The sequence below is a fragment of the Drosophila subpulchrella genome, chromosome 3R, assembly GCF_014743375.2.
Source record: "Drosophila subpulchrella strain 33 F10 #4 breed RU33 chromosome 3R, RU_Dsub_v1.1 Primary Assembly, whole genome shotgun sequence".
Taxonomy (NCBI): domain Eukaryota; kingdom Metazoa; phylum Arthropoda; class Insecta; order Diptera; family Drosophilidae; genus Drosophila; species Drosophila subpulchrella.
This window is the reverse complement of record NC_050609.1, coordinates 18,715,045-18,741,982: the sequence shown is the minus strand read 5'-3', so window position 1 is coordinate 18,741,982 and position 26,938 is coordinate 18,715,045. Positions and strand designations below refer to the sequence as shown.

General features: G+C 41.9%; 1 protein-coding gene across 2 annotated transcripts; it reads right to left on the bottom strand.

The window, feature by feature from the left end:
* Positions 1 to 1,539: 1,539 nt before the first annotated feature.
* On the bottom strand, positions 1,540 to 25,857 carry LOC119548783 (zinc finger protein 1). 2 transcript variants are annotated; one of them, XM_037856351.1, is made up of 5 exons: positions 25,399 to 25,857; positions 17,971 to 18,134; positions 16,749 to 17,468; positions 4,716 to 6,708; positions 1,540 to 4,648 (listed from the first exon to the last, which is right to left on the bottom strand). In XM_037856351.1, exons 1-5 carry the CDS (start codon positions 25,493 to 25,495, stop codon positions 4,455 to 4,457), a joined length of 3,168 nt encoding a protein of 1,055 aa, XP_037712279.1. In that variant the 5' UTR covers positions 25,496 to 25,857; the 3' UTR covers positions 1,540 to 4,454. The 2 variants fall into 2 exon arrangements, with proteins under 2 accessions (XP_037712279.1, XP_037712288.1); XM_037856360.1 differs by lacking the exons at positions 16,749 to 17,468; positions 17,971 to 18,134; positions 25,399 to 25,857 and adding an exon at positions 7,181 to 7,570.
* Positions 25,858 to 26,938: the final 1,081 nt, after the last annotated feature.

The following is a 26,938-nucleotide window of genomic DNA, read 5'->3' as shown; positions in this document are numbered from 1 at the left end:
GAAAATTTGCTTTTTGATCTAACGCTTTCTGATCTTTCTTAGGGTGCTGTCGTCCAATCCAAAATTCGATTTTTGGGAAATATTCATGATGTAGAACATGCACCAAACACACTTTTGAGGGTCGGAAATTAGTTTTTCACTGCGGTTCAAACTTCTTACTTAAATTATAATAACATTTGCAAGGGTATAACATCCTGTTGAGATTAAATCAACGAATACTCCACAAAATATATGTATTTATTTGGGCAATTTCCGCAACCCGTTGCGATAAGCGGCCTAGAAAAATCCAAATCAGAACTTTAGGCTGAATTCTGATGATTCGAGGCCGATAATATGACCCTTATCTCAAATACTTTGCTTTTATAACTCAATATAAAATAAACGGATTAAATTTATTGGTGAAAATATGTATAAAATACATGAATTCACTATTTTTATAGTAAAACTCTGATATATTTACCTTTATGTGAACCATAAACTGGCCAATTGGCCATTTTAAAGGATGTGTTATTGCGGATAGATTGTGGACAATCCCAAAATTGAAGCTCCTATTGACTAAAACAGACGACAAGTTTCGGCTGAAGGACGCATGTGAGATCCTACAGGACAGTTGAAGGCCTCTCTGCTCGATAGGGCGCCCAGAACATCGTAGTTCACCAAGTGATGGTATTGCCCTAACTCCTTGTAGTCGTAACAAAGCGTCTGAGCGAATTCCAGGAAGAAGAGCTGATCCGGCGATAGGTCGAGTCCTGGCATCTGCTCGCTGATCCTCTTCTGCTTGGGATGCTCCAGAGGATGCTTCGAGTGGCTTCGGTAGGCCGCAAATGCTAGTTGCAGCGGAGCGGTGTCGATGATGGACTGCTCCATTGCATCGAGAGTTGGTTGAGATACTTGCTGTTGTGATCCAAGAAGCAATCAACGCGTTCCTTAAACTGGGGTTCCGAATCGGGCCCCCTGAATCTCATACTTCGAGTAAGTTTGTGACCAAAACTGTGGCTCAAAGCGCCAAATTTTAGTGAGATTGGCCATGAGTGGTGGTATACTGGGGGCTGCAACAGTATGGCCAACTTATGGACGTCCAACAACAGATCTCTTTGAGGTCGGGTATTCTTCGGCAACTCCTCAGGGTGAAGGGCGTAGAATCGTTCAGCCTCGACTCTGAGTCGATGAATATTTATATTAGTCGCAGCGTAACTATCGTTATTAGCAAATCGGTAAGTAGTTTATACTCTGTTGTATTTGGTTTTTATATTTCCCGCTCTTATATTTTTGAAATTGCAAAAATTGTTTTGGATTCAAAAAGCGCGCCAGGGCTGACAAAATATCAACGCAATATTCGATAATATTATATCGAATACTTCCTTACACTGGCCCATAACATGGTCACACTTTCTATTAAAGGCGGATTTTAAAATAATTTCAAATTCGTGTAAGTTTTCAATTTTTTTAATAATTTTTTTTTATAGACAAAAACATTTTGGTTCACCTTGTCTGTCGAATAAAACTTTTTACCCTTGCCCAAATAATAAACCATTGGCATTTAAATTTTAATAATTCTTTTTTTTATTATTTTCACATTGTAAATTTAATAATTATAATAATTGTTTTGTAAATTTATCAAGACAAAAAGGTTTTATTCATTTATATGAATGCGTTTTTATCCATTGAATCGTTTGGCTTACTTTGATTAAAATACATTTATGCGTAATATTTGAAATATAAGTTACTTTGAATCGTTCTCATTCGTCTCTCAATAGTTTAGGTTACTTGTTTCGGATGTTTTAGCGGTATTTTTGGGTTCTCTGTCGAGCAATAAAATGAACATTTGATGCCGTTTCAACGAGGTTCTTAACTTAGGATCGCTATTGTTGGACATAAGAAATAAAACAAATAATACAAGTGCTCCGCATATTTACACATAGAGTGAGGTGAACAACTTTAACAGAGAGTTGGGAGTAGGACAGTAGAAAAGTTGGAGTTCGGAGTCTGGAGTTTGGAACACATTAAAACGATCGTCCTCCAATTAAGTGTGTGTATCGTATTTAAATAACTAACAATTGTTTATGTTTATGTACGTGGGTGTTGTGTAGTGTAGTGTGTATCTCATATAAGGCCCTAGAGTGCAAATATCCATCACAAACCACATAGTATTTGCGCTTAAAAATAAGTTTCTCTTTTTTTAGTGTTTAAGTTAACATTCTGTTGTTGTTAAGGGTTTTTTCTTTTAACTAGGCTAAGTATTTACGGTTGTAATAGTAATTATTGTTAAATTTATGCTAACGTGTGCTGGCTGTACTTGAATTCCGAAGTATTTCAACTCGAGTATAACAGTTTGCGTTTGTTTTGGTTTTGGATTCTCTAGCTTTGTTCTTGCGAAATAATTTACAAAAAATATATGTATTTACACATATATACTGGTGATCGAGCAAGCGATCCCTTCTCCTCTTCGTTAAAAATACAAATATATAAAAATTAATTAAGTATTAAATGCATTTTTTTGTGAGTGGTTTCTCTCGTTTTTTTGTGTCTGGAAAAGCAAGAAAATCATGGGCGAAAATTCCTTGGACAGGCTAAACATCATAAAAAGAAATATTCGTTGTTCTGGAAACCTTGTTTGATTTTTAACTAATCATAGTTTGTGGCTGAGTAAGAAACGATTATAATTGAAAGTCGACTTGATTCATTGGGTTTTTGGGCTAGCGCAGGAATCGAAAGCATTATCAATTATTTAGTCATAAATTTATTGTCATGGCAAACATTTCGATAGTTAATAGGGGCTTTGGCTTTAACTCTTTTGATTTTTACATTTAATACGCACATGGAATTTTGCTAATAGATTTTTCGCGAGACTTTTCCAAATGATTTCTTTTCGTTTTTACATGCTAGTTTTTCCTTTGAATATTCTGAAACGTTCTTTAATCGTTAAATAATCTTTAATAAGGCCAAATTAAGTGTTTGTTTTCGTTTCGTATATATTAAATATTAGTTAGCATTAGTTTAGTTTAGCATTAGGTTTAGATTTTAGATTTAGTGGGTTGTCGAGTGGCAAGCGGCAGCCGGAGGCCTTAAATGCATGAGTTGCACCTTTTGCTGGGGCGCGGCTCTGGCCAAATGGAATGATCTTGTAGGTGTTTGTGCTCATTTCGCGATTGATTTCAAAGAGGGGAAATTTAAAGCGTAGTTTGAGAAAGATTTTGGGTAGTTTTCCTTAAGTAAGAGGGCTTGAAACGCGCGGCAAGCGGTGGGTTTTCCATTTAACATAAACTACATACGAAATGGGGGCGGGTGCTGGTGTGGGCGTGGACTTTAAAATGTGGTGGCTTTTAATACAGTTTCGCTGCTTAATACTTTTGTATCTGGTTTTGCTTCGGTATTGTCTGCTTGTATTTTCTCTCATTTTCTTTGCTTTCCTGTTTGGTCCGGAGGTTGTTGGGTGGAAAATTCCCTTTGAGCTGGTCTGCAATGTCAACCCAGCCTGGCTTAACCGAAAACTAAAAGTTACAGCTTAAAAGAATACATTATCGTAGAAAATATACATTTATTCCATTCAGGAGTGGGCTCGTAACGATTTGAGTGTTTTGAGTATTCTGCAGCACTTGGTACTGGTTTCTCCAGCTCCTAAAACTAAGAACTAAAACATTAATGCGTAAAAAAATAGATAAAACGATATCTTTAAACGAGTCAAGGGGCCAAACAAAAATATTTAGCCCTTATCTCCAACTTAGGCGGTAAGGTAAATGAATAAAATACTAAAAACAAAGCGGTTTTAACATTGTAAAATAATAAATTCGCTCAAACGAAAGGTTTTTCAACTACGGCTTCTCATTTTCCTGGCTATATGGCTATAAAAAATATCTCTTGCTTTCTTTTTCGACTCTGACTCTGTCTAAAGTGCATTTCTTGGGGGGTGTTGTTTTTCAGTGTGTGTTCCTGCACATTTTGAGATTTTCTGTTCGTCTGTTGGTTTAAGTACAGCCTGTAAGTGCTGGCTTAGCTTTCCTAGCTTAGTTTGGAAACATTTTGGCATTGAAGAAGTCGAAGGCGGGCGTAGACGTGGGCGTGGTCTGCGGCGGGGGCGGCGGCGGCGGAGGCAGCAATCCCGCGTGGTGGTGAAAGAACTGCGCCGTCGGCGGCTGACCGAATCCGGATCCAGATAGCAATGGCGGCGGATGTGGAGCCGGCGGACGATGTGACTGATGATTGGGTGGCGGTGGAAGCATCACACCAGCTCCGTTCCAGGAGAGTCTGTGATGCTGTTGCTGCTGCTGAAAGGCAGCCATGGCCGCCAGGTGCGGATGCGAGTGGGGATGCTGATGGTGCGGCGGATACTGGGGATTCCCCGCCGGAACATGAACTCCACGACGACGTCCACGATTGCTGGGCGCCGCCGTCGAGGGCGGAACGGGGGGATTGGCTCCTGGTTGGCAGGTGGGCGGCACTGAGGTGTCGCTTACCTATTCCCTGTAGGGCTTGCAGTAGGAGTACCGGTGGTTCATGTGCTGGCTGTAGCTGCCCGAGTGCGAGAATCGCTTCAGGCACTTGGAGCACTGGAAGGGCTTCTCGCCGCTGTGCAGACGCTTGTGCTCCGTGAGGTGGTGCTTGTGCTTGAAGGCCTTCGGGCAGTCCATGCACTGGTAGGGTCGTTGACCTGATTTGGGAATAGAAGATAATAGTTAGTAAAGGATTCAGGGCAGCTAGGACTCAAGTTAACCCACCGGAATGCTCGTATTTGTGTCGCGCCAGCGAACTCTGCTTGGCGAAGGCCTTTTCGCACTGATCGCACACGTAGGGCAGGTCGGGATCACCTGCGTGCCCGTGGGTCTCCGCCTTGCCGCGCCTGGGCTTCGGCGGCATCAGCACACCGCCCCCGAACTCATCCTCGTGCGAGATGCGCGAGTCGTCGTCCCGCCACGATCGCTTCTCCGATCCTCCGGGACTCAGACTGGTTCCCCGGTAGTCGGGCAGCTTAATACTGTTCATCAGGGGATGGTTCGGAGCGTACTCGCCACCCGGACGCATTTTGAACAGCGCCTCCATGGGCAGCGGCATGGGCAGCATGTAGGGGTTCAATCCCGGGAAGGGCTGGCCGCTCCGAGGAGTGGCATCCAGTTGACTGTTCGGCGGCGAAGGCGGCGGGGCAGCTCCAAAATACAAGGCTGCCGCGGATGAGGGTGAAATCGAGGCTGGTGACATCGATGCCGATGTGGAGAACTTCCTGCTCAAGTTAATGGCTTCTGGATTTAGGGCATCTCCCGACGGAGGAGCTATGTACGGAGGCGAGCTCTCACTTTTGGGTGTGAGGGGATCTCTCTTCACGGACAAATCCAGAGGCTGATCCTCACGGGTTAACGACGTCTGCGACTCATTGGCCGCCGATGGTGTGGCGCCTTGGTTGCTCTGGAAGCTTTGCATTTTGCGCTCCCTGGAGCGATTGTTTTGGAACCAGACTTGAACCACCCGTGGATCTAGCTGCAGGCGGGCAGCGATCATTCGGAACTCATCGCGACTGGGTCGTGAGTTGAGGGAGTAGTGCTGCTTCAACTGCTGCTGCTGCTCCTCGTTAATGGCCGTACGCACACGGACCTTGCGCTCGCCACTCTCCTGCCTGGGTTCCTCTTCCATCTCCTCGTCCTCGTCGTCTTCTTCGCTGGCGGAGGCCAAGGCGAAAGAGTTTGCCTGCTGCTGCTGCTGGAAATGTTGCTCCAACTCCTCCTTGATCAAACCACAGAGGACCTTCTCGTGTTGCACCAGCTCTGTGGGATGATTGAACTGCTTGGAGCAGCGACTGCAGCGCAGATCAGCGGGTTGCTCTGCCTGGGGGGGTTCTTCCAGGTTGATTTGAGGTTCTTCTGTGACATTCACGGGCTCCTGCTCCTGTTTGATGGCCTGGGAGGAAGGCAGATAGCTCTCTGGAGCGGGAGAGGCTTCCCTAATCTCCTCCCGCTTGATGGATGTGTCTTCCTCCGCGGCACCTGGCGTGGGAACCATTTCTTTGGCCTCCGGCTCATCGATGTCCATCACCAGCTTGGGCTCATCGGGGGTCTCCTCCTCCTCCTGCTGCTGCTGCTGCTGCTCCTCTCGCTCCTCCTCCCTCTGCTGCTGGTGACCAGCTGCCGAGAGTTGCAGCAATCTCTGGATGCTGTAGGGATGAACCCGAGGGTCCAGGCCGGCTGCTGCTGCAATAAAGTTGTTGGGGAAGGACATGAGGGCAGCGTTTATGTAGTTCGTGGGGTGGAAAGGTGGGAAGAGCGCAGGTGGCGCATTTCCACCTTGACCCTGGGCATCGCTGGCAAAATAGATCATGGGATTGGGCAATCCCGGCAGCGAAGGCTGCTCCGGCAGCTTTCCGTTGCCGTGATCGGAGGGCGAACGGCGGGATCCCGACGACCCCGAGCCGGGACTCTTCTCCAGCCGCTTCAGCAAAGCACGATTGTTGTTCAGCTTCAGGCCCATGCTGATGCACTTCTTGGAAGTCATGTGCGAGGAGAAGCTGCCCGAGTGCGAGAACCGCTTGCCGCAGTTGTCGCAGCCAAACGGCTTCTCGCCGGAGTGGATCCGCACGTGCTCCTTTAGGTGGTGCTTGAACTTGAAGGCCTTGTCGCACTCCTTGCACTTGAACTTCCGCAGGAGCGCGCTCTCATCGTGACTGATCATGTGCCTCTGGAGGCGGTACACATTCGCGAAGGCCTTGTGGCAGATCCGGCAGGTCTGTAAAGGATCAGATAAGTCGGGATTATAGCGGGTGTATGTACGAGGCAAGATTTAAGTTTTAGCTTGTTGATAAGAGTTGTAACTTTGGCTCTAGGCGGGTGAATAGGTAATCTTTAAGATAGGCTGGAGAAACTGTTTTGATTAGGACTAGCTTTCTATTAATTTCTTTTAAAATTGCTTGTGCTAAGACAGCTATTTCAATGTTTTCGGTGCTTTTTAAAATACCTTATCTACAATTGAGGTAAAATTTACTTAGATAAAATATATATATTACATTTTAAAAGAACACCTAAATATTTATATTTTAAATAGTATAAAACACTAATATTTATTATTAAAAACTAAGTAATTGCTCGAACTATCGAGCATCCGATAGTTCGGTAACCAAAGCTGTCATCTCTAGTTTACAGCTTTTGCTGCCCCCTCATCTACGTCTCTCATTCTACGATCTTTTGTTTTTCCCGGTTACCTTTTCCAGCGAAGAAGAAGCAGCGCGCAGAAAAGCGGCCGCCGACATTGTTGTTGATGGGACTTGGGGCCGAAAAAGTGAAATGGAAAACGAAACACCAACGCACAGGTAATAAAAACTGTTTAAAACAACACGCGTATTTATTTGTTTTAAATTTAATGGCTTTCTAATTTGTTTCAAGGCAAGCGAAGCGACCACAAAGCAGGCCAAATCAAAAGCGACCCCCGAAAATGAGCCATTTTTTTTCGTTTTGTGTGCTCCCAAGTCGTAAAAGCGGATATTTTGTGATATTCCCGTATCTGGGGAATTGTGCAAACGTTTTCGAATTAAAATACGCACTAACTTTAATTAAAAACTACAATTAAAAGCGGAAAAACGCGAAACGCGCCCAGCACGAAAGAGCGCGAAGAACGGAATGAAGCGGAGGACGAGTAAAAGAACGCGCGCGCGGGAAAGAGATGGCGCTACTTCCAGTGAAGGTGGACTGTCACCACAAAAACAACAACAACAAAAGCTGCACTCAGCTGTTATTCCAATAAAAAATCAACTTCAATTGGAAAATTGCGACACACAAAACAAAACAAAGGCACAAAAACAAACAAAAAATGCATCTCACCAAAATGTTTCAACAGCTGATGCTAATCAAATTTTGTTCCGATTTTCGGGGGGCGTTTTTGTTTGTGCTTTGATTTGATTTGTTTGGCAACAAATTGAACGCATCAAATCCTCAAAGGTGGAAATGGAAATGTAAAGGAAAACGAAAGTGCAGCGCCGCTTTTCCCGCCTTCCCGTCATTCCCGCCTTCCACTTTTCCACTTAGCGGCTGCGTTGAAAGATTTGCGGTACTTTGGCGGACAGATGGCAGCACGTGTTGTTGCCCCCCAACCCCACTTTCTATCGCGTCTGTGTGTGTGTGTGTGTGTTGTTTACCGCTCAGCCGTTGAACTTTCCATTTATTGCTATTTCACCTTCGCTTCCAGTTGTTATTGCTGGAAAGCTTATAGCATTCCAGATCGTTATCGGAATTCAAGAGAAAAGATTTTTCAAAAAAATACTGGGAAATCACTCACTTAAGTGAATATTTTTTAACTTCTCCCAGCATCGTATATTATTTTATAGTTCTTAATTTTAAAATGTAATATTCCAAAATCGAATCTTAAAAAAGAATTAAGAAAAACGTATAATACCTTCTAAATAATTTACTTGAAAAATCTCAACATTATTTTTGTCAAATACTTTGAATATTTTTAGTCATAATCACAACATTTTTAATAATAAGTGAAAATTCTTAACTAATTACAAGGTCCACTGTGCATTTATTAAATTTGACTCCACCTGTGGGGTTACGTTTACTGTTACTCATAAGTTTCAATTAACGCACATTGCGCCATTAGTCATTATCATCAACTCGTAACCAATTTACCCACTCGTGATGAGATCACTCCAAAAAAACTATTATAATGTATTATAATTAGTTTGTTCTCCAACGTGACACGGTGTTTATTGTTTTAGGCGTGTTGGGGAAAAATAATACATTTATAGCGCAGGCCTTCTAATTTGTTTGTGCTGCTGCCGATGGTAAAATACAAACGGAAAATGCTTTTCCTCATTTCGTTTTTCGTTTCGACAGGCATAACAATTTCCGCTTCCGTTTGTTGTTTTACCTGTGACGTCAGCCCCGAAACCCCATTTCAAGTGGCCATTTGCTCGCCAGGTGAGTGAGTGCGATAAACAGCTATAATACACAAATGGCCACCTGTTGGCTCACTCCCACACGCACACAGGCGCAATTGAAAACCCGTTATCTCCCCACATGGAGTGGGGTCTATCTGCATCCCGCTCTAGCGCACTCACGTAATCGGGTTGTTGGGTTGAAAACCGCAGAACGCCTACCTAGAATCAGAAATCGTAGAACCACAGAACCTAGAAATGGTACGGTGATAACTCGATATGGGGAAACGTTTTTAGGATCCAATTTAATAGTTTCTGTTTATAAATAAACCTTCTAGAGCCCATAGGTTCCGAAATCTCATTTAGATTTTGTAAAAAAACATTCTACTGAATTGAGTATCTTGTATCTTATAGATACTTGATAGCCTAGATGCGCCTGTCGAGTCCCCACTGTACACACCTCCCAGAGCGGACATTAAACCGCAGCAGTGGTTCACAATGGTCGGGCTTTGTTGTCGTTTCGTCGGCGTTATCAATTAAATGTAAAGCGAGGCGCAGCGCAAACGAAATGGAAATGAAAATGGCAGCCGTGAGATACGCCAGCTACACCACTCACACAGATACTACACACAGATACCTCATACTTAATACCTTGTGTACAGTACATACATAGTGCACACGTTTACAAAAGGTAAGTTCCATTTGTGATGCGTCAGCCGGATTCTTCTTATGCGCTTTTGTTGTTACAGTTTGTTATTATTATATTTGCGACGAGCGGAAATGCCAATTGAAGCTACCTTTAACAAAGCCCCATGAAGATGCCCGCCCCCGGGGGTTAACTGGTGGGCTGATGGACGGACGGATGGACAGACTGTGTGCATGACTCAAGTGTTTTTCAGGGGAGCCACTCGAGCCAAAGTTGAAAATTGATTGATTCCACTAAGCGAATGGTCGGCGCACATGGAAATGGAAGCTAAAACCACTCGAGAGTGTTCAAGGTACAGTCTAACCTCCGTGGCATTAGCGTCGATAAGCCACGCACACGTGCGTACTACGTCCGTTCCGTTCGCCCCTTCTTTTCCACATGTTGCTAGCTGCTTAATTAATTAAATTTCATCTGAACTGTTGGAAATGTAAGGGGACGGAATGATTGGGCAGAGTACACACGAAAAAACTACACAGAGTTGCAAAATTTTGACTTTAAAATCCTTTCTATTCGATAACTTTTGGTCCTTCGAGCAAGACACTTATCGATATTTTTAATCTTTGGCTTTAGCCACCTTTGGTATTACACCCATTTAACACTATCTGTTTTCCTCTGTGTACTTTCACTATTCACCTCAAATATTCGGGGTTTTTCAAAGCTGATAAGGCCGCACTATCACCTCACTATCACCATCACTATGAATCGATTCCAAAGAGGCGCGTGTGCGCTCGTAAACAAAGCGGATCAGGGTCGGGATGTCGAGTGGAAAAACAATTACTAACCCCTATCTCTTTTTCTGTTTGCAGATAACCTAGATCAGGTGAGCACAAAAATAAATATTACAAATATGCGAAGGGCAGCGGGAGGCTGGCTGCTTATCGAGAAGTTATCAGTTCGAAATTCCCGAATATCGAACCGGAAACCAGCGACCACACACAGCGTCGTCTTCAAAGCGCTCGTCAAGTTTAATTGTACTGGGCATCGTCATCATGTGCGGATGGTCCAGCGGTTGCATTTCAGCCTGGTTAATTGCAGGCGACAGTCCTTTTGGCTATAATTATAACGCAACGTAGGTGGGCGCCTGCTTTTGGACCCGGCCGAAAATGCTGCGCCCCACCAATAGACAAATCAAACGAACAAGACCCGCTAAGATAATGTCTTGTCGCAGACAGAGAGCTAATTTGTGAACGTATTTCACGCGATTGCTGGCTGAAAAATGCTTTATGCAGTGAGTGACATGGGAATTTGGCCATAATAGCGCGCATAATTGGCCGTAAAAGATGATCGACCAAAGGGAGATCGTTCGGCTTTCAAAGTGTCAGCCCCAAAGGCGAGCAAACAATGTTGACAAAATACCGAATAATGTGGGAGAATGCTATGCATGGATACAGCGGTGCTCGAAAGTGTAAAGATTTTAAGGGAAGTAAGTAAAACTAAGAAAAACATTTAATAATATATTCTATTGCGAATCAATATTCGTAAAGATATCAATAATCCGGCTCGAAGGACCATCTTTAAGGCCCGAAAGCATTGCAGACCCCTATACTTTCGAAACGCACCGTTTGTGGTTTGTCCACACAGACTTGTCTATATAGTATCTGATAGATATAGAGGCGCACCTGTCGCCTGACGAAATGCGTAAACAAAAATAACAAAAAGCGACAAGCTCAAAGTTTTCTGCTTCTGTTTTTGTTTTACTTTATCTATGTGATGCTTTTTGAGGTCAGGCCAAAAAAGAAAAAATATTAACGACGCCACAAAGAAATGTTTAGCGCAAAAAGATGAAACAAAAGAGACGGGATGCGACGAACACATAATAGTGTCTGATCTCTAACTGCTTTATAGCGAAATACGCGACCCAATTTCTCGGTTATCGCGCCGCAGCTGCCATCCATAGTACATCTATAAGCTCTACTACTGATAAAGGTTTCGAAATGAATGAATCCCCAAGTCGGGCCATTGACGTACCTTTTCTGGGCAGACAGAGAGAGAACTAATCGTAGTACCTCGTGGAACCGAAGAGGTCAGGGGTTATCTCTGGAAATCCTGATAATGCGGAGGTGCAGCCCGGACTTCAGATCGGTTAAATTATTGCTTTTGCTCTAGGACAATGGGTGATTTTATTACGTACTGCTGCCGGGCCTCGGGTTCATTAACTTTCCCTGGGCGCGATCATCTCTGCATTAATTCCATTGGGAAATTGATTAACACGCGCAGTTAACAGGGAAATACTTTTAGCCATTGCGGTCACTTCGCTGCCGCATTTCTCAATATTTTATGACCGTTCCACTCGCATTGTGCAGATATAATAATATGTGCAGCAGCGCTGGGATTTAAAATTATTAATTTTCCATAAATCATCTCGAGCTCATCGGCGGCCCCGGGAAAACTGAAATTTGTATCTACAGCTGTGTGCGTTTCGCTTTCGATTCTCATTCGCCAACGCAGCGACAAATCAAATTTAATTGTTTATAAATAAAACGTTTTTCTCAATGATGATGCCCTGATTTTCCCGCCAACTAGAGACCTGCGAAATTAGTGGCGAATTAGGAAAACATAAATTAGGCGACGCCGCGGAATAAATTAAATTTATCACTTCTGATAAAAGCCAGCGTCTTGGGAAATTGAGAAAATGTGTCGTGGAAAAATATGATTTTGGGGCTGGCAGCTGCTTCGCCTAATTCTATATATTACAATATTTGTATGAAATACTGTTCAGTGCGGCTTGGCGTTTTTTCAATTTTTTTTCAGAGAAACAACTTTAATGTTTCCTGTCATGTGGGTTGTCTGGTTATCAGCTTTAGCTGGAATTTTTATTTACTGTTTAATAACGATTCTCTGAAAAATGCTTTTCATAGGAATTACCCTAAGCTTTTGCTATTTAAACTACAGTTTATGGTAATCTTTTAATCGTTTAAAACCACATCCAAAGAATTTCCACTAAAACCATTTAGAACTGCAATCCCAAACTTTCTCAGGAGTCATCTTCAAGTGCAATCACTTCTCACAATCGGACTGCCCAATGAAATGTCAAGTGCTCTGGTACTATATCATACCATGTACTTTCACCTCACGACTCTTCAATTCCCTTTCTCCCTGCGCAGAGCATTTCTCATTAAACATATCAAGTAACAACCGCACAATAAACGTCACAAGTGAAAAAACCCACGGGACTTGCAGCGGGAAAACTGAAAAGTCGGCGGGGGAAAATCGTCTGAGGAATTTCCATGTGAGAAACTGCGCCACAAGCGGGGCCACATAATTTATGGCCCTCACGGTGAAAGTTGATATAAATCTCAGGAGTAACTTAAAAGTGAAAGAAAGAAAGGAACAAGAACAAGAAGTTTAAATTGTAGTCGAGCGACTGACATGTGGAAAAGCGCAGGTGAAAAGACAGGGGGAAAATCCAGGGAAAACCAGGGGATATCCTCAAGGAAACAGGAACTCCCAATGATGATGATGATGATGATGATGTGTTTAGGGAGTGAGAATGGAAAACATAAAAAATGATCTTAGGACAGGGGTTTTTTAAAGTGGAAATGGAGAGCGCTTCAATATCAAGAGCATTAATTATTATTTTTGTCAACTAATTACAGTCATTGGAAAATTATTCATTTTAGTAACTCTAGAGATTTTAAGAACGGCCTATATTTTATTTTTTAACATTATTAAATATTTTCTTGCCTTGTAAATAAACCAATAATAATAATTCAAACAACTAATTATAATATTTTAAAAGTGATTTAAAAGCCACTGGCAATAAATTGTAACTCGGTTTTGTTTAAAAAGTTGTTTAATTTGTTTGCTTTAATTGCGAATAATTTTGAAACTTTTAACAGCAGCAAACAGCAGACCTTTGACCTTACAGTGTCCGCAGAAAAGCATAAAAATACATTTAAAAGTGGGCAGACACGAGAGCAAATAAAAGGGGCTGAGGGAAATAAATTGCTATTAATTTTTCACTCGCTCGGTTCGTCAAGCGGCGCCGAAAAGACGAGGATATGTGGATACACTCGCAGCAGGACGCGCAGGACTCGCAGGACTACACCTAAAGTGCATATAATTTTTCAATTTGAATTGTCTGCTCCCTGCCCCATTTTGCGGCGGCCAAAAAGGTGGCAAACCGGAAGCGGAAAAGCGGAAAAGCTGAAGGGCCAGCCCACCAAATGAGTTGTGGCCAAAAAGTTGCAGCCCTGTGCGTTTGCAGTTAAGCAAATATTTAATTGCTGCACTTTTTCTGCTGAAAGTTGGCCAGGACCTCTCTTTTTTCAGCCATAATTTATGGCCTGCCATTTGCTCGACCGTCTGACTCTTACCCCGGTTAATGATGTTGACCTTAAAAACAAATGTTGAAATGTTGCATCAACAATGTTGGATTGATACCCCCCTGGATTTCCCGCTTTTAATGCCTTTTCAATAAAACGCTTGCCTACTTTTGTGAGTCGTCAGCCCGATTTCCATAATGAGCCATTTGTCCACTGGCCTTATTGTTATTTCTGGCACTGTTTTTTGTTTGCCGCATAATTAATTGTTTTCACACATAATAATTTAATACGGCGAACACGTGTAAAAGCCAATGGCCAACAATATTAAATAAATGCAATGTGCCACATCAATTATAATTGGTTTGTTCGCGTAGTTTGTGCGTATTTGGCCATGTGTCAATGTGGCTGTTGCCATTTTGGCCTTTTCGCATGTGTTTAAATGTTTAAATGTCATTAACAAAGCCGTAAATTATATGCAACCGAAAGTGGGCGAGGGGTTTTCGGGGGGTGGCGCCGAAAAAGAGGCATAAATAGGAGTTGCAACTCATAAACCTGCTCTTCAGCTCCGGAATTGGCCAACTTTATTAGCTTTTGGCCAGGCTGGCAATCATCGCAGCTTAGGTAAATATTAATAACGGACAGCAGTGGTGGAAAAAGGCAAAAAACAAGTAATAGAAGGGAGACTAGTACAGTGGTTGTCATGGGGGGAAAAGTAAATACAAATTGGAAATGGTTTTAAAAGAATAAATTTCTTTAAAAGTTTTTTTTTTAATTCTTTAGAATTTTATAACGCCAAGTGTAAAAAAAATATAAGAAGAGTATTATATTCTAGAATTACTAAAAAAGATAATGAATTTTAAGATGGAAAAAATCATTTGTTATAAGTTTATAATCAAACTATCAGGTATTCCTATATTTCTCTTTAAAAGAAAATTTTTTCTAATCCAGTTCCAGTCTAAATTCCTTCCACTGTTCCGCCAAAAAAATCAGAAATCCCATCTCGCTTTTTTTCGGGCTGCTGTCAAACTTTTTCATTTCACTTGTGCTCTCATATAGATATAGGGAAGGTAAAAGAAGGTCCCCCCAAAAAACATACACGAAAAACAACAACAAACTAGCCATATGAATTTATGACCAACTGAGGTTGGGAGAAACTTTTGGATGGGGTGTATTTTCTGTGCATGGGGGAGTGCAACAAAATTATAATTTATGTGGCTTTAATAGCCGCTGGGTAGCTCCAAGGTGAACCAGTCTCTTTTTTCTGGACCCGTCTTTACTTTCTCTCCTTATCGCGAGTGTGACGTATGAAACAGGCCTGGGTATTCTTTTTACAACCTACCATATAAGTGTATGCCACATAGGGCAAGATGGCGACGAAGGACTGGAAAAGCGGAGGCGAGAAGAAAAACAAGTGGGCTGGGTCGTGTGGTTAGGTGTTATCAGGTTGCCTGTAGCAACATTCATTTTAATGCCTTATCACAATGGCAGGCCTTAGAAAAAACAACAACTGCACAATTGGGAGTTATGAGCGTGTGACTGACAGTCTTCCCCCATATTTTTATATATACTTATGTACATTGTTCGTACACTTTTTATATGCCCCTTCTGATAACACCCCCAATTGTTTTTCTCCGTCACCGCCATTGGGGAATTTCGTTTTTACTATTTTTTCCTTTGGTTCGGTGAACGCCTACGTTTTATTTTTATGCCCCTTATCATAGTTTAGTGTTGTTGTTTTTTTCAGACCGATAAAACAAAAGTCGAAGGCGGTATGCGATAAAAATAAGGCCTGTTTCTCAAACGTTTCTTTAAAAGTAAACTTTAATGCTGGCACAGAAAAAAACTAAATTGAATGGTGATCCAATGAGTTTTATCGAAGTAAATGGTTTGAAATGCCTCTTCTATTAAGCTAAAATCAACAGTTAACAAAATATAATATAAAGAAATTATAATTAATAACAAAGTGTATCTGCATTTGTTTCTAATTGTGTTTTTCGACGATTTGTCAACAGGAAATGTGCCTAAGGTTGGGTCTTGGGATCTCCAGACCCTCGGATGGGATGGGATTGGGTTCTGTACTTGGCACCACTGTCCCGTTATCGGTTGGCTCATTTCCCGTTAGCCGCGAACAAAGCCCACGCATTGTAGCGCCGTGATGTGTTCAAAGATCAAGTGCCCCAAGTACCGAACCCCCACTCCATCCTTTTTTTTCAAGACGGACTCTGATTATGCATGAGTAACGAGCCTCGCGAACCCTAACACGTAAGACTCTAAAAGAAACAAGGGATAAGAACAAGTACATAGCTCTGCTTATCAGCACTTCCAGGAATTATTATCCTCTCACAGCATTCCTCAGGTTTAGTCACTGATTGTCTTTGAGGGAACTGTTTTAAGGGGGCTTTCAGAAACATTATTTCTGTCATGTGGTGACTGTCTCGAACTAATTATCACCAACGAATATTTCTCGGAAATGTTTATACCAAGAAGATATAAAATATGATTTTCCTCCAGGAAAGAAATTTATATTAAAAAACATATATTTTAAATCAGTATAGTAAGTTAATAAAATGTTATATTTTATTTATTCAAGCCCCATCTAAGCCCTATAAAGAAATAATATTTTTATTTTGTATTAAAAAACCTTGACTCAGAATGTATTGGCATACCTCTTTTTAAAAATAAGTCTGTTATCTTTAATATGGGTGTTGTTGTTGTTGTTGGAAATATCATAAATATTACTAATTTCTTGATGTTTTTGAAATATTTAAAAACATTTAATCTTAATAAAGGGTGGATGAACTGTTTTTCTGAACAACTATGACCTGTTGTTTGACATAACCTAACTTTTTCGGTATTTTTAAGGCAAGATGGTATTTTTTATGGGTCCTACTCTAGGATAGTAATGTTTATTATTTTTCGAACCCACCTGAGAGACATTGGGGACCGCCGCCTGTCCGCAGGGCGAGTGGAGTTGCTCGTGCTGCTCGAGTTGCTCGCGACTGGCGAAGGAGGCGGTGCACTGCATGCAGGGATAGGACCCACTCAGATCCCCGGTGGTGGAGCCCGGACTCGAGGTGGACCGTGGGGCACTGAGATCCAGGTCGTAGGCGGAGTTGCTGCCCACACTGCTGTTGCTGCCGGGCGGCAGTTGCGGTGGCAGCAGTTGCTGCATGGCCATCTGTTGGTGTTGCAGCTGCTGGTGTTGCTGCTGTTGCAGTTGCTGTTGCTGCTGCTGTTGCTGCTGGTGTTGCTGGTTGGGCGAACTGGCGGATCGGGCGGATTGCATGGCCAGGGAGGCGGCGGCGGCCATGAACTGGGCGTGCAGGTGGGGTGGCAACTGGGGCGGCGGGTGTTGCAGCTGGGCGAACAGGTCGCCAGGGGTCAGCGATCCAGGTGAGCACATGGGCGACATTTTATTGGTATTATTGTGGTTCTTGGCCAGCTCGCTGTTGTTGTTGTTGCTCGACTGGTTGTTGCTGTTGCCAATGTTGTTGTTGTTGTTGCTGCTGGTCACCGGAGACTTGGTGTACCGCCTACTGCTACCGCTTATGTTGCTCTGCTCATCCTCGGCATCGCTTTCCGGCTGAGCAGCTCCGCAGTTCAGCTTGTCGTGGGGATGCTCACTGGCAATGTGCTCGCTGAGGGACTACAAAATTGCAAAGAAAAAATTAATATTAAATGCAAAGAATATCACATTTCGATTCATGAATAAGCTGAGTATAAATAGAAACACCTTATCTCGAACCTTAATATTTTAGTTCGAGCTAAATACAATCACCAACTTCGTAAGTCTTTGTTTTACATTTTAATATTTTCGTAGCTGGAATTAATCACCCACGAAATGCGTAGGCAACATTCTTATAAAATCAGTAAGAAAGTTGACGAAATAATTCCAAAACAGAAAAACATACGTTTCACCACTTTTTAGCTGATAAGGTTAGGAACAACATTTGCATTTATATAAGGTGATGGGGATAAGGAGAAATTTACTTTTATTTTTAACAGCAAATAAAACAATTTTTAGAAGTGTTATTTTTAATTGTGAGTAATACTTGTTTTCCAAAAAATGCTCAAGTAATTGTTTCAAAAAAATATTAAATTACGTCAACTCAGAGTCAAATCTACCCCGTTCTCCTGTTGGAACTCACCTGAAACTCTGTGAATCGCTTGTGGCACTGGGTGCACTTGACCAAAAAGGCATCTGCAGCCGCACCTGGCTGGTTGGGATGGGCATCCTGGATCCCAGTGGATCCCGGATTGCTGTGCTTCGGCGACTGGTTGTGGTGGAGCAAAGTGGAGGCCAGCGAGGGAACTGAGGAGTAGAAAAGAGTAGAGGGAAAAAACAAATTAACTGCCAGATCGTTTAAGAACCATAAAATATGGCAAAGGGAACTCGAAAACCAAATGAGAAGTATGGAGTGAGTGGGGCAAAAATCGGTTTGAGGTGCTGCAGACTCCACATAGAGAAATTTAAGAGCTTTCTTAGGAAATTGAGTTCCAAAATATGCTATATTTCACAGAATCAGAACTGATATTATGGTCTCAGAGTGCAGAAATACTTTGTTTTCGAAATTGTGGAATCAAATGATATGAAAAAGTATCTTTACATATATTATGATCCAAATTTTCGTACTGTGCTCCCGAGAACTGGTGGATCGACTTAATTTCGTGGCAAATCAACTTCGCAGGCCTTCACGCAAGGCTGAAATCCGGAGAGGCGATGATCTCATGGTTTCTTTCGATCCGCCAAAGAAACCGAAAAGAAAACAGAAACGGCAGAAATAACCAGGGAAAAAGAAGTGGAAGAATTAAAGAACACACACGCGCACTTGAGAGAGAGAAGAGTTGACTTAATCAGTTGAAAAAAGCGTTCAACCATGGCGAAGCGAAGAAAGAGACGGGCTGCAGAAGAGTAGAAAGAGAGGGAAGACGTCTCGTCCCCAGAACCAGAAGAAGATTGCTTTGTTCACCGAGGGTCACTCAGTTGCCCTCTCACTCGCGCTCTGAAACTTTGTATCTGTATCTGAGAAGGTAGAATGTTCGTACTTCACAAAATGGAGTTTCTGTTCTCCGGGGTTCTCTGTTTGTTTCTTCTTGTAGAGTATTTAGAGTATACTGAGTGCACAACAAAGCGAGTCTTTGTTCTCCTTGCCATTTGATCGCTACCTTAATTTAAGCCAATTAACTGGCGGCAGACGAAGACAGATACTCAGATACCCAGATACTCACATACGGGCATTGGAATGAATGAACCCTGTTTTATCGCCACCTTTCGGCCAGAAGTATCTGTATCTGAGGGCTGTCGGTTCAATCAAGCGCAATCTACGAAAGTTCATTGCACGTTTTCACTTTCAATAGTTGCAATCTTAATTGATTTCGATGCGGGTTCCGATCAAAAAGGAATTATAGGCGATCATCATGACGATGATTATGATGTTTCCTCCCACCTTATCACTTAAGAAGCCATTAAAAGATATTATAGCACAACAGCTGACGTGTATCTTTAGGTTTCATTTCTTTACAGAGAGAGCCTATAATTTCGGGTCCAAGAATTTATTTTTCTTGGCCCGGCTAATGACATTTTTATTGAAAGTTGTAAAAGACAACACTTTTTTATGGCCCTACATTTTGTTTCATCAACATAATGTGCTCCAAAGGAAAATGTGCTCGGGGGAACTCAACGTGAAACTCAACAAGTGTGTCACCAGCTCATTTAGCCCAATCAATTCTTCACAACCGGCTCTTCTCGACTCGAGTGAGGAATTATTAACGCAATCGCTCTTACACTTTTATTTTTTCCGCTCCGTAACGGTATTGAAATATTGAAAGTGTCCCGCAAATTAATTTCAATTTATGCGCAGCCGAAACGAAATGAAAAGGAATTTCTTGTATTTGTTTCTGCGGAACGGAACTCGAGCGTTCTTTTTCGTATATTTTTATATGTTTGGTCTCATCTTTCAGTTCATTTTTCCCCGGGCTTTCAACTATTTTGCGCTTAACGCGAACCAATTGAAGTTGATTGATAGTGTTTAGGTGTGGGGCGAAAAATCGGAAGAGAGTGCCACCATTTGAATTGTTCAAAGGAGAAGGTATTTTTAATCTATGAAATAAATTGGCTGGGAGATGCAAGTTTCAATTAAAGCCGAAAATCTATTGGCCTACGATTGAAAGATTTGTGCATCAGAGAATTTATTAAATAATTCCCAGAAACACAGTAAAGATATTAATATACCAATATTAGAATGTTGATTGGGGCAGTAAAGATTTTATACATTTTGGATTTAGGAGGGGAGGATTTCTGGGGCAATTTATGGGTGGCTACGCGTTGCCAAAAACCAAACAGAAACGCCAGCAATCGAAATCTCGTCGAGGGGAAATCTTCTGAAATGATGTCAAGAGTTTTCTTTTGTTTTTGCTGGTTTTTTCTTGGTTCACCTGTGCGGTGGAAAACACGCGCACTCAAAAATATTCAAAAATACATAGGGGAATATTATAAATAATACGTAGATGGGCAGGCGGCGTAAATCAATGGCAAAATAACCGAGAAAAGATACATTTGTATCTGCAGCATACAGACAACCAAGATACACCCACTAATTTTATGTGCTTTTTTTATTGCCAACTTTTATTAGCCAGACATATTTCGCCTAAGCCCGGCTAATGCAAATTTATTTATTTCTCTTGGGCCGTTTTTCGCTTTTGAAAAATATATTTTCATCGTATAATTTATTTCCTTTCCTATTTTTCCACCTGACTTTCCTCAGTTTTTCCCCCGCCTGTCAGTGGGCAAAGTGTTTTTTAATATTTCACTGACAGCCGATTGTCAGGACAATTTTCCGCGCTTTTCCCATCAGGTGAGGGAAATTCTTTTCGGGGCCCCCGGAAAATTGTTTAGCGATTGCTGACGCAGTTGCAGACAAATGGACGACAGGTGGCGCCTGCTGGCTAAGCGGTGGGTAGGGGGGTTTCGATGATATTTAATGCAAATAAACATAAATTTTAGCACTTAATTATAAACAGACCTCCGGGGCCTGTACTCATTTGCAGTCAATGAACGTGGTTAGCATATTTATGATATAAATTGCCTGCAAATGAGAGCGAGTGCAAAAACACTTAGTACAGAGCTAGCTAATTGCCAGTTGAAAAGCGAAAAAAACCGAAAAACGACACTATCAGACAGTCGCAATTAATTTGTAAATGAAAACCTGTGGGAAGGCTTTGGGTCTCAGTTGTTTTGAATCGTTCGAGTTACAGACGTGCGAATATTTATGGGCGAAATCGAGTGGAGAACCCCGTCTCGCAAAGGAATTCTTCGGAGGGTCCGAGTACGATCTCAAGTGGCAATCGGTTTTAAACACACATGTGAGCGGCATATGGAGTTGTCCCGATAATCGCTCTAAAATTGGAATACTCTTTCGGGGACTTACCTACCTAGAGATTGATGCACTGAGAAGAATTTATAGGAGAAGATAAATATATATCAAGATCAATTGCGAAGAAAAAAGTTGACTTGATAATACAAATTGCAAATTTATCGTTTTCCTTCATATTGAATATAAGTTTACTTGATGGTTATCTACTGTAACTTAACCTTGAAAACATCTTATTTTCTCCCAGTGTGGCACCTTTGCCCTGGTCTACTCTCCACTTTTCGAATGGGCACAAAGGTGCCCACGTTGTGCCCCTTCAAGTGGCAAATGCAAAGGTGCAGATTCGGAGCCAGACGATTTCCTATAAATAGAGTTCTCCTTTCTGCCTTTCTGCCCTTTTGCTTTTATTTGTTTGTTCAGCAAGCTGATGCTGCGTGCTGCATGCTGCATGTTGCACGTTGCACGTTGCTAGTTGCCGCTGCCACGTTTATTTTATTTGTAGCATTTTGCTTTGCTGAGTGTGAAATTTTAATAGCCAAGCGAGCCGTGTCCGTGTTCATGTCCCTGTCCTTTTTCTCCCGCTGTATCGATACACTCTACATATATAGGAGGTAATTCTGGAGGGTAGGGGAAAACATATGTGTCCCGGGGCGAACTATTTCTGCGATTTACCTTGAAAAAATATGCAGAAATGCGTGTGATGTCGAGGTGTGGGCGTTCTACGTTTTGAAATTGGAGTTGCAGTGCGTTGGCCAGCCGAAAGCAATTAGAGAAATATGCCACAGAGGTGTTCAAAGTGAGTGGTGAAAATGGGGAAAGGTATCCATGAGATATTTTGGTTTCCTATCCCTCAGAGAAATATGAAGATACTTCTCTAAGTTAAATATACTTGTGATATTTCTTGGAACCAAAATAGTTAGGGAAATTAATAATTTTAATTAAACATTTTAGGTTGCTTTTTATTGAGAAAAAAACGCATTTAACTATATGACGCATTTTCTCTTAAAGTATTTTTACGATTGTTTTCTTAGAAATTAATAAATATATTGATTGCAAAATAAACACTCTTATTTTTTGTTGTGTTGATATATGTTGATAATTTTTTCTCCCAGTCAATTAATGCATTTCTTAACTAACTCTTTAACCAAATTAAAAAACAGAATTTTTAATATCTGGAAAGACTTCATTAATTCAGAAAATATAACCAAAGTTCAGCTTAACTTGGCTAATTGATATTCACTCGGTCCTCGGTTGGTGTATAAATTGTACACCCTTCGAAAAAAACTCCGAAATAAAGCCCATCGAATGCAATTGAAACTTTTTCTGCTGCCGTTACCACAATAGAGCTGTTGACTATTTTTGTTTATTTAAAACTTTTAACAATTATTGTGCAATTGTGTGAAATTTATTGCAATTGAACGCCAATCAGAGGGGAAGTGCAGCCTTTTCGCCGAATTTTCCCTGGCTTTTCCTGGTTTTTTCTCGATTCCAGCTACCCGTTAACCAAAATCGTTTACATGTTAAATTGTGCCTGCTGAGGGCTCACTCCTTTATTTTTTTAGAGCCTCCTTTTTGGCGCTGCAATTTTGCCTGCCCTTTGGCAACACCTTTTTTTCGGAGGGGGATTTTTGGGGAGCACCCTTTTGTTTGCGCCGATTTTTTGGCACTTTTTTCGGGGGTAGCACGGCGGGCATTAAATAAATAAGAAAAAATATATATTCACAAGGAGGCGGTCTGCATTCCATGCAATTTTCACTTTACAACTGTTTCAAAGTTATCTTTGTTTCAATTGTGTGCACAACGGCAGCGGCAGCAAAAAAAGAGCAGCAAAAAATATTGGCAAACAATTTACTTTTTGGGAAAAAATGCAAAATAAAAGTAAAATGTGGCAAATAATTTGCCCAAAGCTGCGGCAGGTTGAACACGGAATAAAGGGACTCTGCAGCAGGATATCAAAGAGGACTTTCCCCTTATTGATTTATTGTCTTTTTGTGTTTGTTGAGGATCTTTTTTGCAGCTTTTCCTCCGCCCGGCTCAATTGCAATTTAAAGCCAAAGACCGAAGTTTGTTTATTTTTTGGGGAAAGTATCTCCAACTCCACTTGAGATAGGCATCGGCAGAATTAATCATCTTTGCATGCCAGTTGCCAGATAGTTTGGGGCCAAGTTTGTTTAATTTCGATTACCAGCTGGCGTGGAGAAAGTCCTGCAGGATGAGTCGGGCGTTATAAATGGCAGCACCGACAGCACCAGCATATAAAACTGACATCCACTGACAGGAGCCGAAATGATTAATTAGTCCACAGGAAATCCCATTTCGGGGGGACTGCTACAGTATATTCCCAATCAAAGATGCAAAAGTCAGATAGATGTTTAATTTCGGGCTAGGCGAAATTCAATTCTCAGCAACTTGGATGGGTGGAAATTAGCGCTGATTTAGTGGCCACGAGTTTTGAGATAAATATGTGGAAAAATATGTGAACAAAAGGGGCGTAACCGTAGGTGATAACAGGCGACAGGTTTTCGCCAGGGCGAAAAGTTTGATTTATGGCATTTTGGAGCCGTTTCGAAATGCGACACAACACACGCCGAGCAGCCGGAAAATTAGTACAAGTTGCCTGGCGTTTTCCCCCGACTTTTCCAAAAAGCCAACAGAGAACAGAAATTCGTATGTAGCCGGCGATTAATATCCATCGCAGTCGCAGCTGCCCAGCGCCATCAAAAAGTTCGGTTTGGCCAGGGAAAAAGAGAGAGGAAAGCAAACAACCGGAAAGTATATAGATACATTTGTATCTGCAAGGCATGTGGGCCAACCTGTGTGCCCAACCGTCTGATCGATTAGCCGAACTATCTTGTTCGAGGGCTTTTAGTTCCACCCACAGCAAACGGAGCTGCTTAAACAGCCATAAATTATAATTTATGGATGCGGTGTTGCCTCTGTTTCCACCGAACATGTGCAATTAATCCGTCTCTTTAGCTGGCTTATCAATTGGTAGAATATCGTGGGCGTTCCCCTCGAAAAAATCGAAAAGCTTGCGCCATCCCATCCCCAGTTTTCCTGCTCGCTAAGCATTTTCAATTAATTTCTAGTCTTTCACACCTTCCATTTGAGCCGATGAGCTCTGCCCACTGACAGTTTTATGCTTTGTTTACACTCTATAAACACTTTCCCTGAGTGCTGACCAACAATATGGCCATAAAACAGGTTCCTCAATGGAGGTTTCGAGCTGGCCAAGTGGGAATTTCTACCTGTTCAACCTGCGCATGCGGTTTTCCTACTTAGGGGTAGCTACCTGTGCGCTCGGTGGGTGGAGATTACTGCCAAGGCAGCGGTTCATTTCGGCGGTGCCAACAAATCAAATTGAAAGGTGCCTGCAATTGGTTGGCAAATAGGAGAAAAAGAGAGGTGGCTACACCTCGAAGGCAGGGGAAAATATAATGCCATTACTCAAGATCGATTGGGTGTCTTTCATGTCTAAAGAACGTGATATAGCTGAAATTCTTCTATAGAAATAGTTCTAACTCGAAGGATCTATTAGTCAAAGTACGATATACTCTAGGACTTTAGTTGTTTGATATTAAATATTCAATAATATCGGAATTTATACAAGTTTTAGTAATATGACATTTACCATGTCATAATATAAATTTGCCAGCAACGGCAAGGAATTTAAAATATTTATGATCTTAAGTCTTATAAGTAGAAGTTCTCTGAATTTTGTAAAATTTCAAAGCTATGTTTACCTTAATAGGTGAAACAATCTAACTAAACACATATATTAACAATGCATTTTAAAGGGACTTAATTTTCTTTCGGTGTGCTGATCGGGCAAAACTTGGTTGGGTTCGCTCTCCTTTTTGAGAACCGGAGCCCGTTCTCTGCGTAGGAGTAGGTAATTCGAGACCTGCTACGATCCTTACTCGTTTTTTATGTTTTTGTTTTCCTACAGTTTCAGATTGTTTGGGCCCCTGAGGTAAAGACCACACATCCACTCAAGATGGCGGTGTTTCTGGGAAAGTGCTAAGCTTGCATTTGGGTCTTTCGATCCGGGGTTCCCGAGTCTTTTGGCGCGCAAATAGCTCAATAACACACACAAAGCGCCCCAGTTTAAACAAAGTTCAATTGCATCAGCTAGCTGATAGTGAATTCGAATTCTGGATGAGTCATCGGGAGATCAATCTGTCCCAGCGACTTTGGATCACTTACACTGCATGGTGAAGGCGGTGGTGGATGGCATGCTCTGCTGAATGATGGTATCCTCTTGGCCGAAACGTGAAGACGACGGCGCCAAACAGGACAACATTTGGAATGCTTGTTGTAACACTTTTGCTCTACTTTGATTCGGATAGTTTTGGACCTGGATTTTGAGTGGGTTCTTCTGGGTTTTGCTATTTTTGATTTCTTATAGAGCACACACGTGTGGCGGCCATTTGGGCAAGGGCCTTGGGTTTTTATCTTAGAAACATTTGAAACACTTGTTTTTTATTTTTCTTTCGCGCTGCGAGTGTCGCGTTTGTTTTGTATTTTGTAGTCGTTTTTCCCGATCTGTATACTCTATATGTGCGTTCTCTGCGTGATTCTACTGTGTACTTTAAAGAGTATCTCTGTGGGGGAGCGACGCGTGTGCTGCCGTCGCGACGTCTACAATGCAACTGAATTCAGAGTTCTAACTTTCGCAGCATCGAACTGAATCCGAAACCGAAAACGACGTCCTCGTCCGTATCCGTCGGATGCGAACTGAGCGTTTCGGGTTGTACGGGGTTCTACGGGGCTCTACGGTTCTACGGAGAGGGAAGAAGACGCAGCTAGCCGGGAGAGGGAGAGAGTGAGAGAGAGCGCTGTCCGTATGTGTGTTCCTTTGCCACCACCAGCATAATATAACGGTGTAACGGTTCACCGTTGCGATATACGAGGTGATTTGGACACGAAGTGGGGAGTGTGTTGGTGTTTTAATGGGGGGTGTGTTGGTGGTGGTGCCCCTTATAAGAAAACCAGAAGAGAGCTCTCTCTTTTAGCATAACATCGCTCTGTTATCCCATATCGTAAATGTTAGGCGGTATCAGTGCCTCTCCTCACGTAGTCGCATAACGTAAGCGCTACGTAAGGGTGGTCTCATTTCTCCATTTCCTCGTCAACATATGGCGGCTATAGGGGATTTGACTATATTAACATTTGTTCGTATTTCCATTTTATTGACCAAGCGACTTATGAGTCCATCCATTAACTTTTTCACCAACCATCAAATTTTAATTCGCTTTTATGTGGGTATTACCAAAATTTAATTAAGAGCACGATTGCTAAGCTGAGATATACGTACTCGATTCATGAGCTTATCAATGGAATCTAGGAAATGCTTTTGGAAACTTTCTTAATAAACAAACTGTATGTTTTTGTTTTCGTAATAAATTTTCAAAACATAATATAAGATACATTTGTGTTAGCAACAAATTTCGCAATCAAAATATTTAAAGGCACTTAAGTTATTGATTAAAATGCATCATTATGTTCATTGAAATCTTTCTAATGAATAACATTTACTACAAAATATCCCCTGTGTGGGAGTTACAAAGATTAAGAAGCTTTCGATCGTTTTTTTTCTGGGGAATTTTAGCGGTGCAAGATGAAGGGATTCTTTTCCCGGGAATCCCTTAACCCTTTCCTGGCCATATTGCTGCGTTAACGGACAAACTCATTTGCACTTGCGATTGCAAAATATTCTCTGCTGCGATTTCCGAGTAAGAAAACC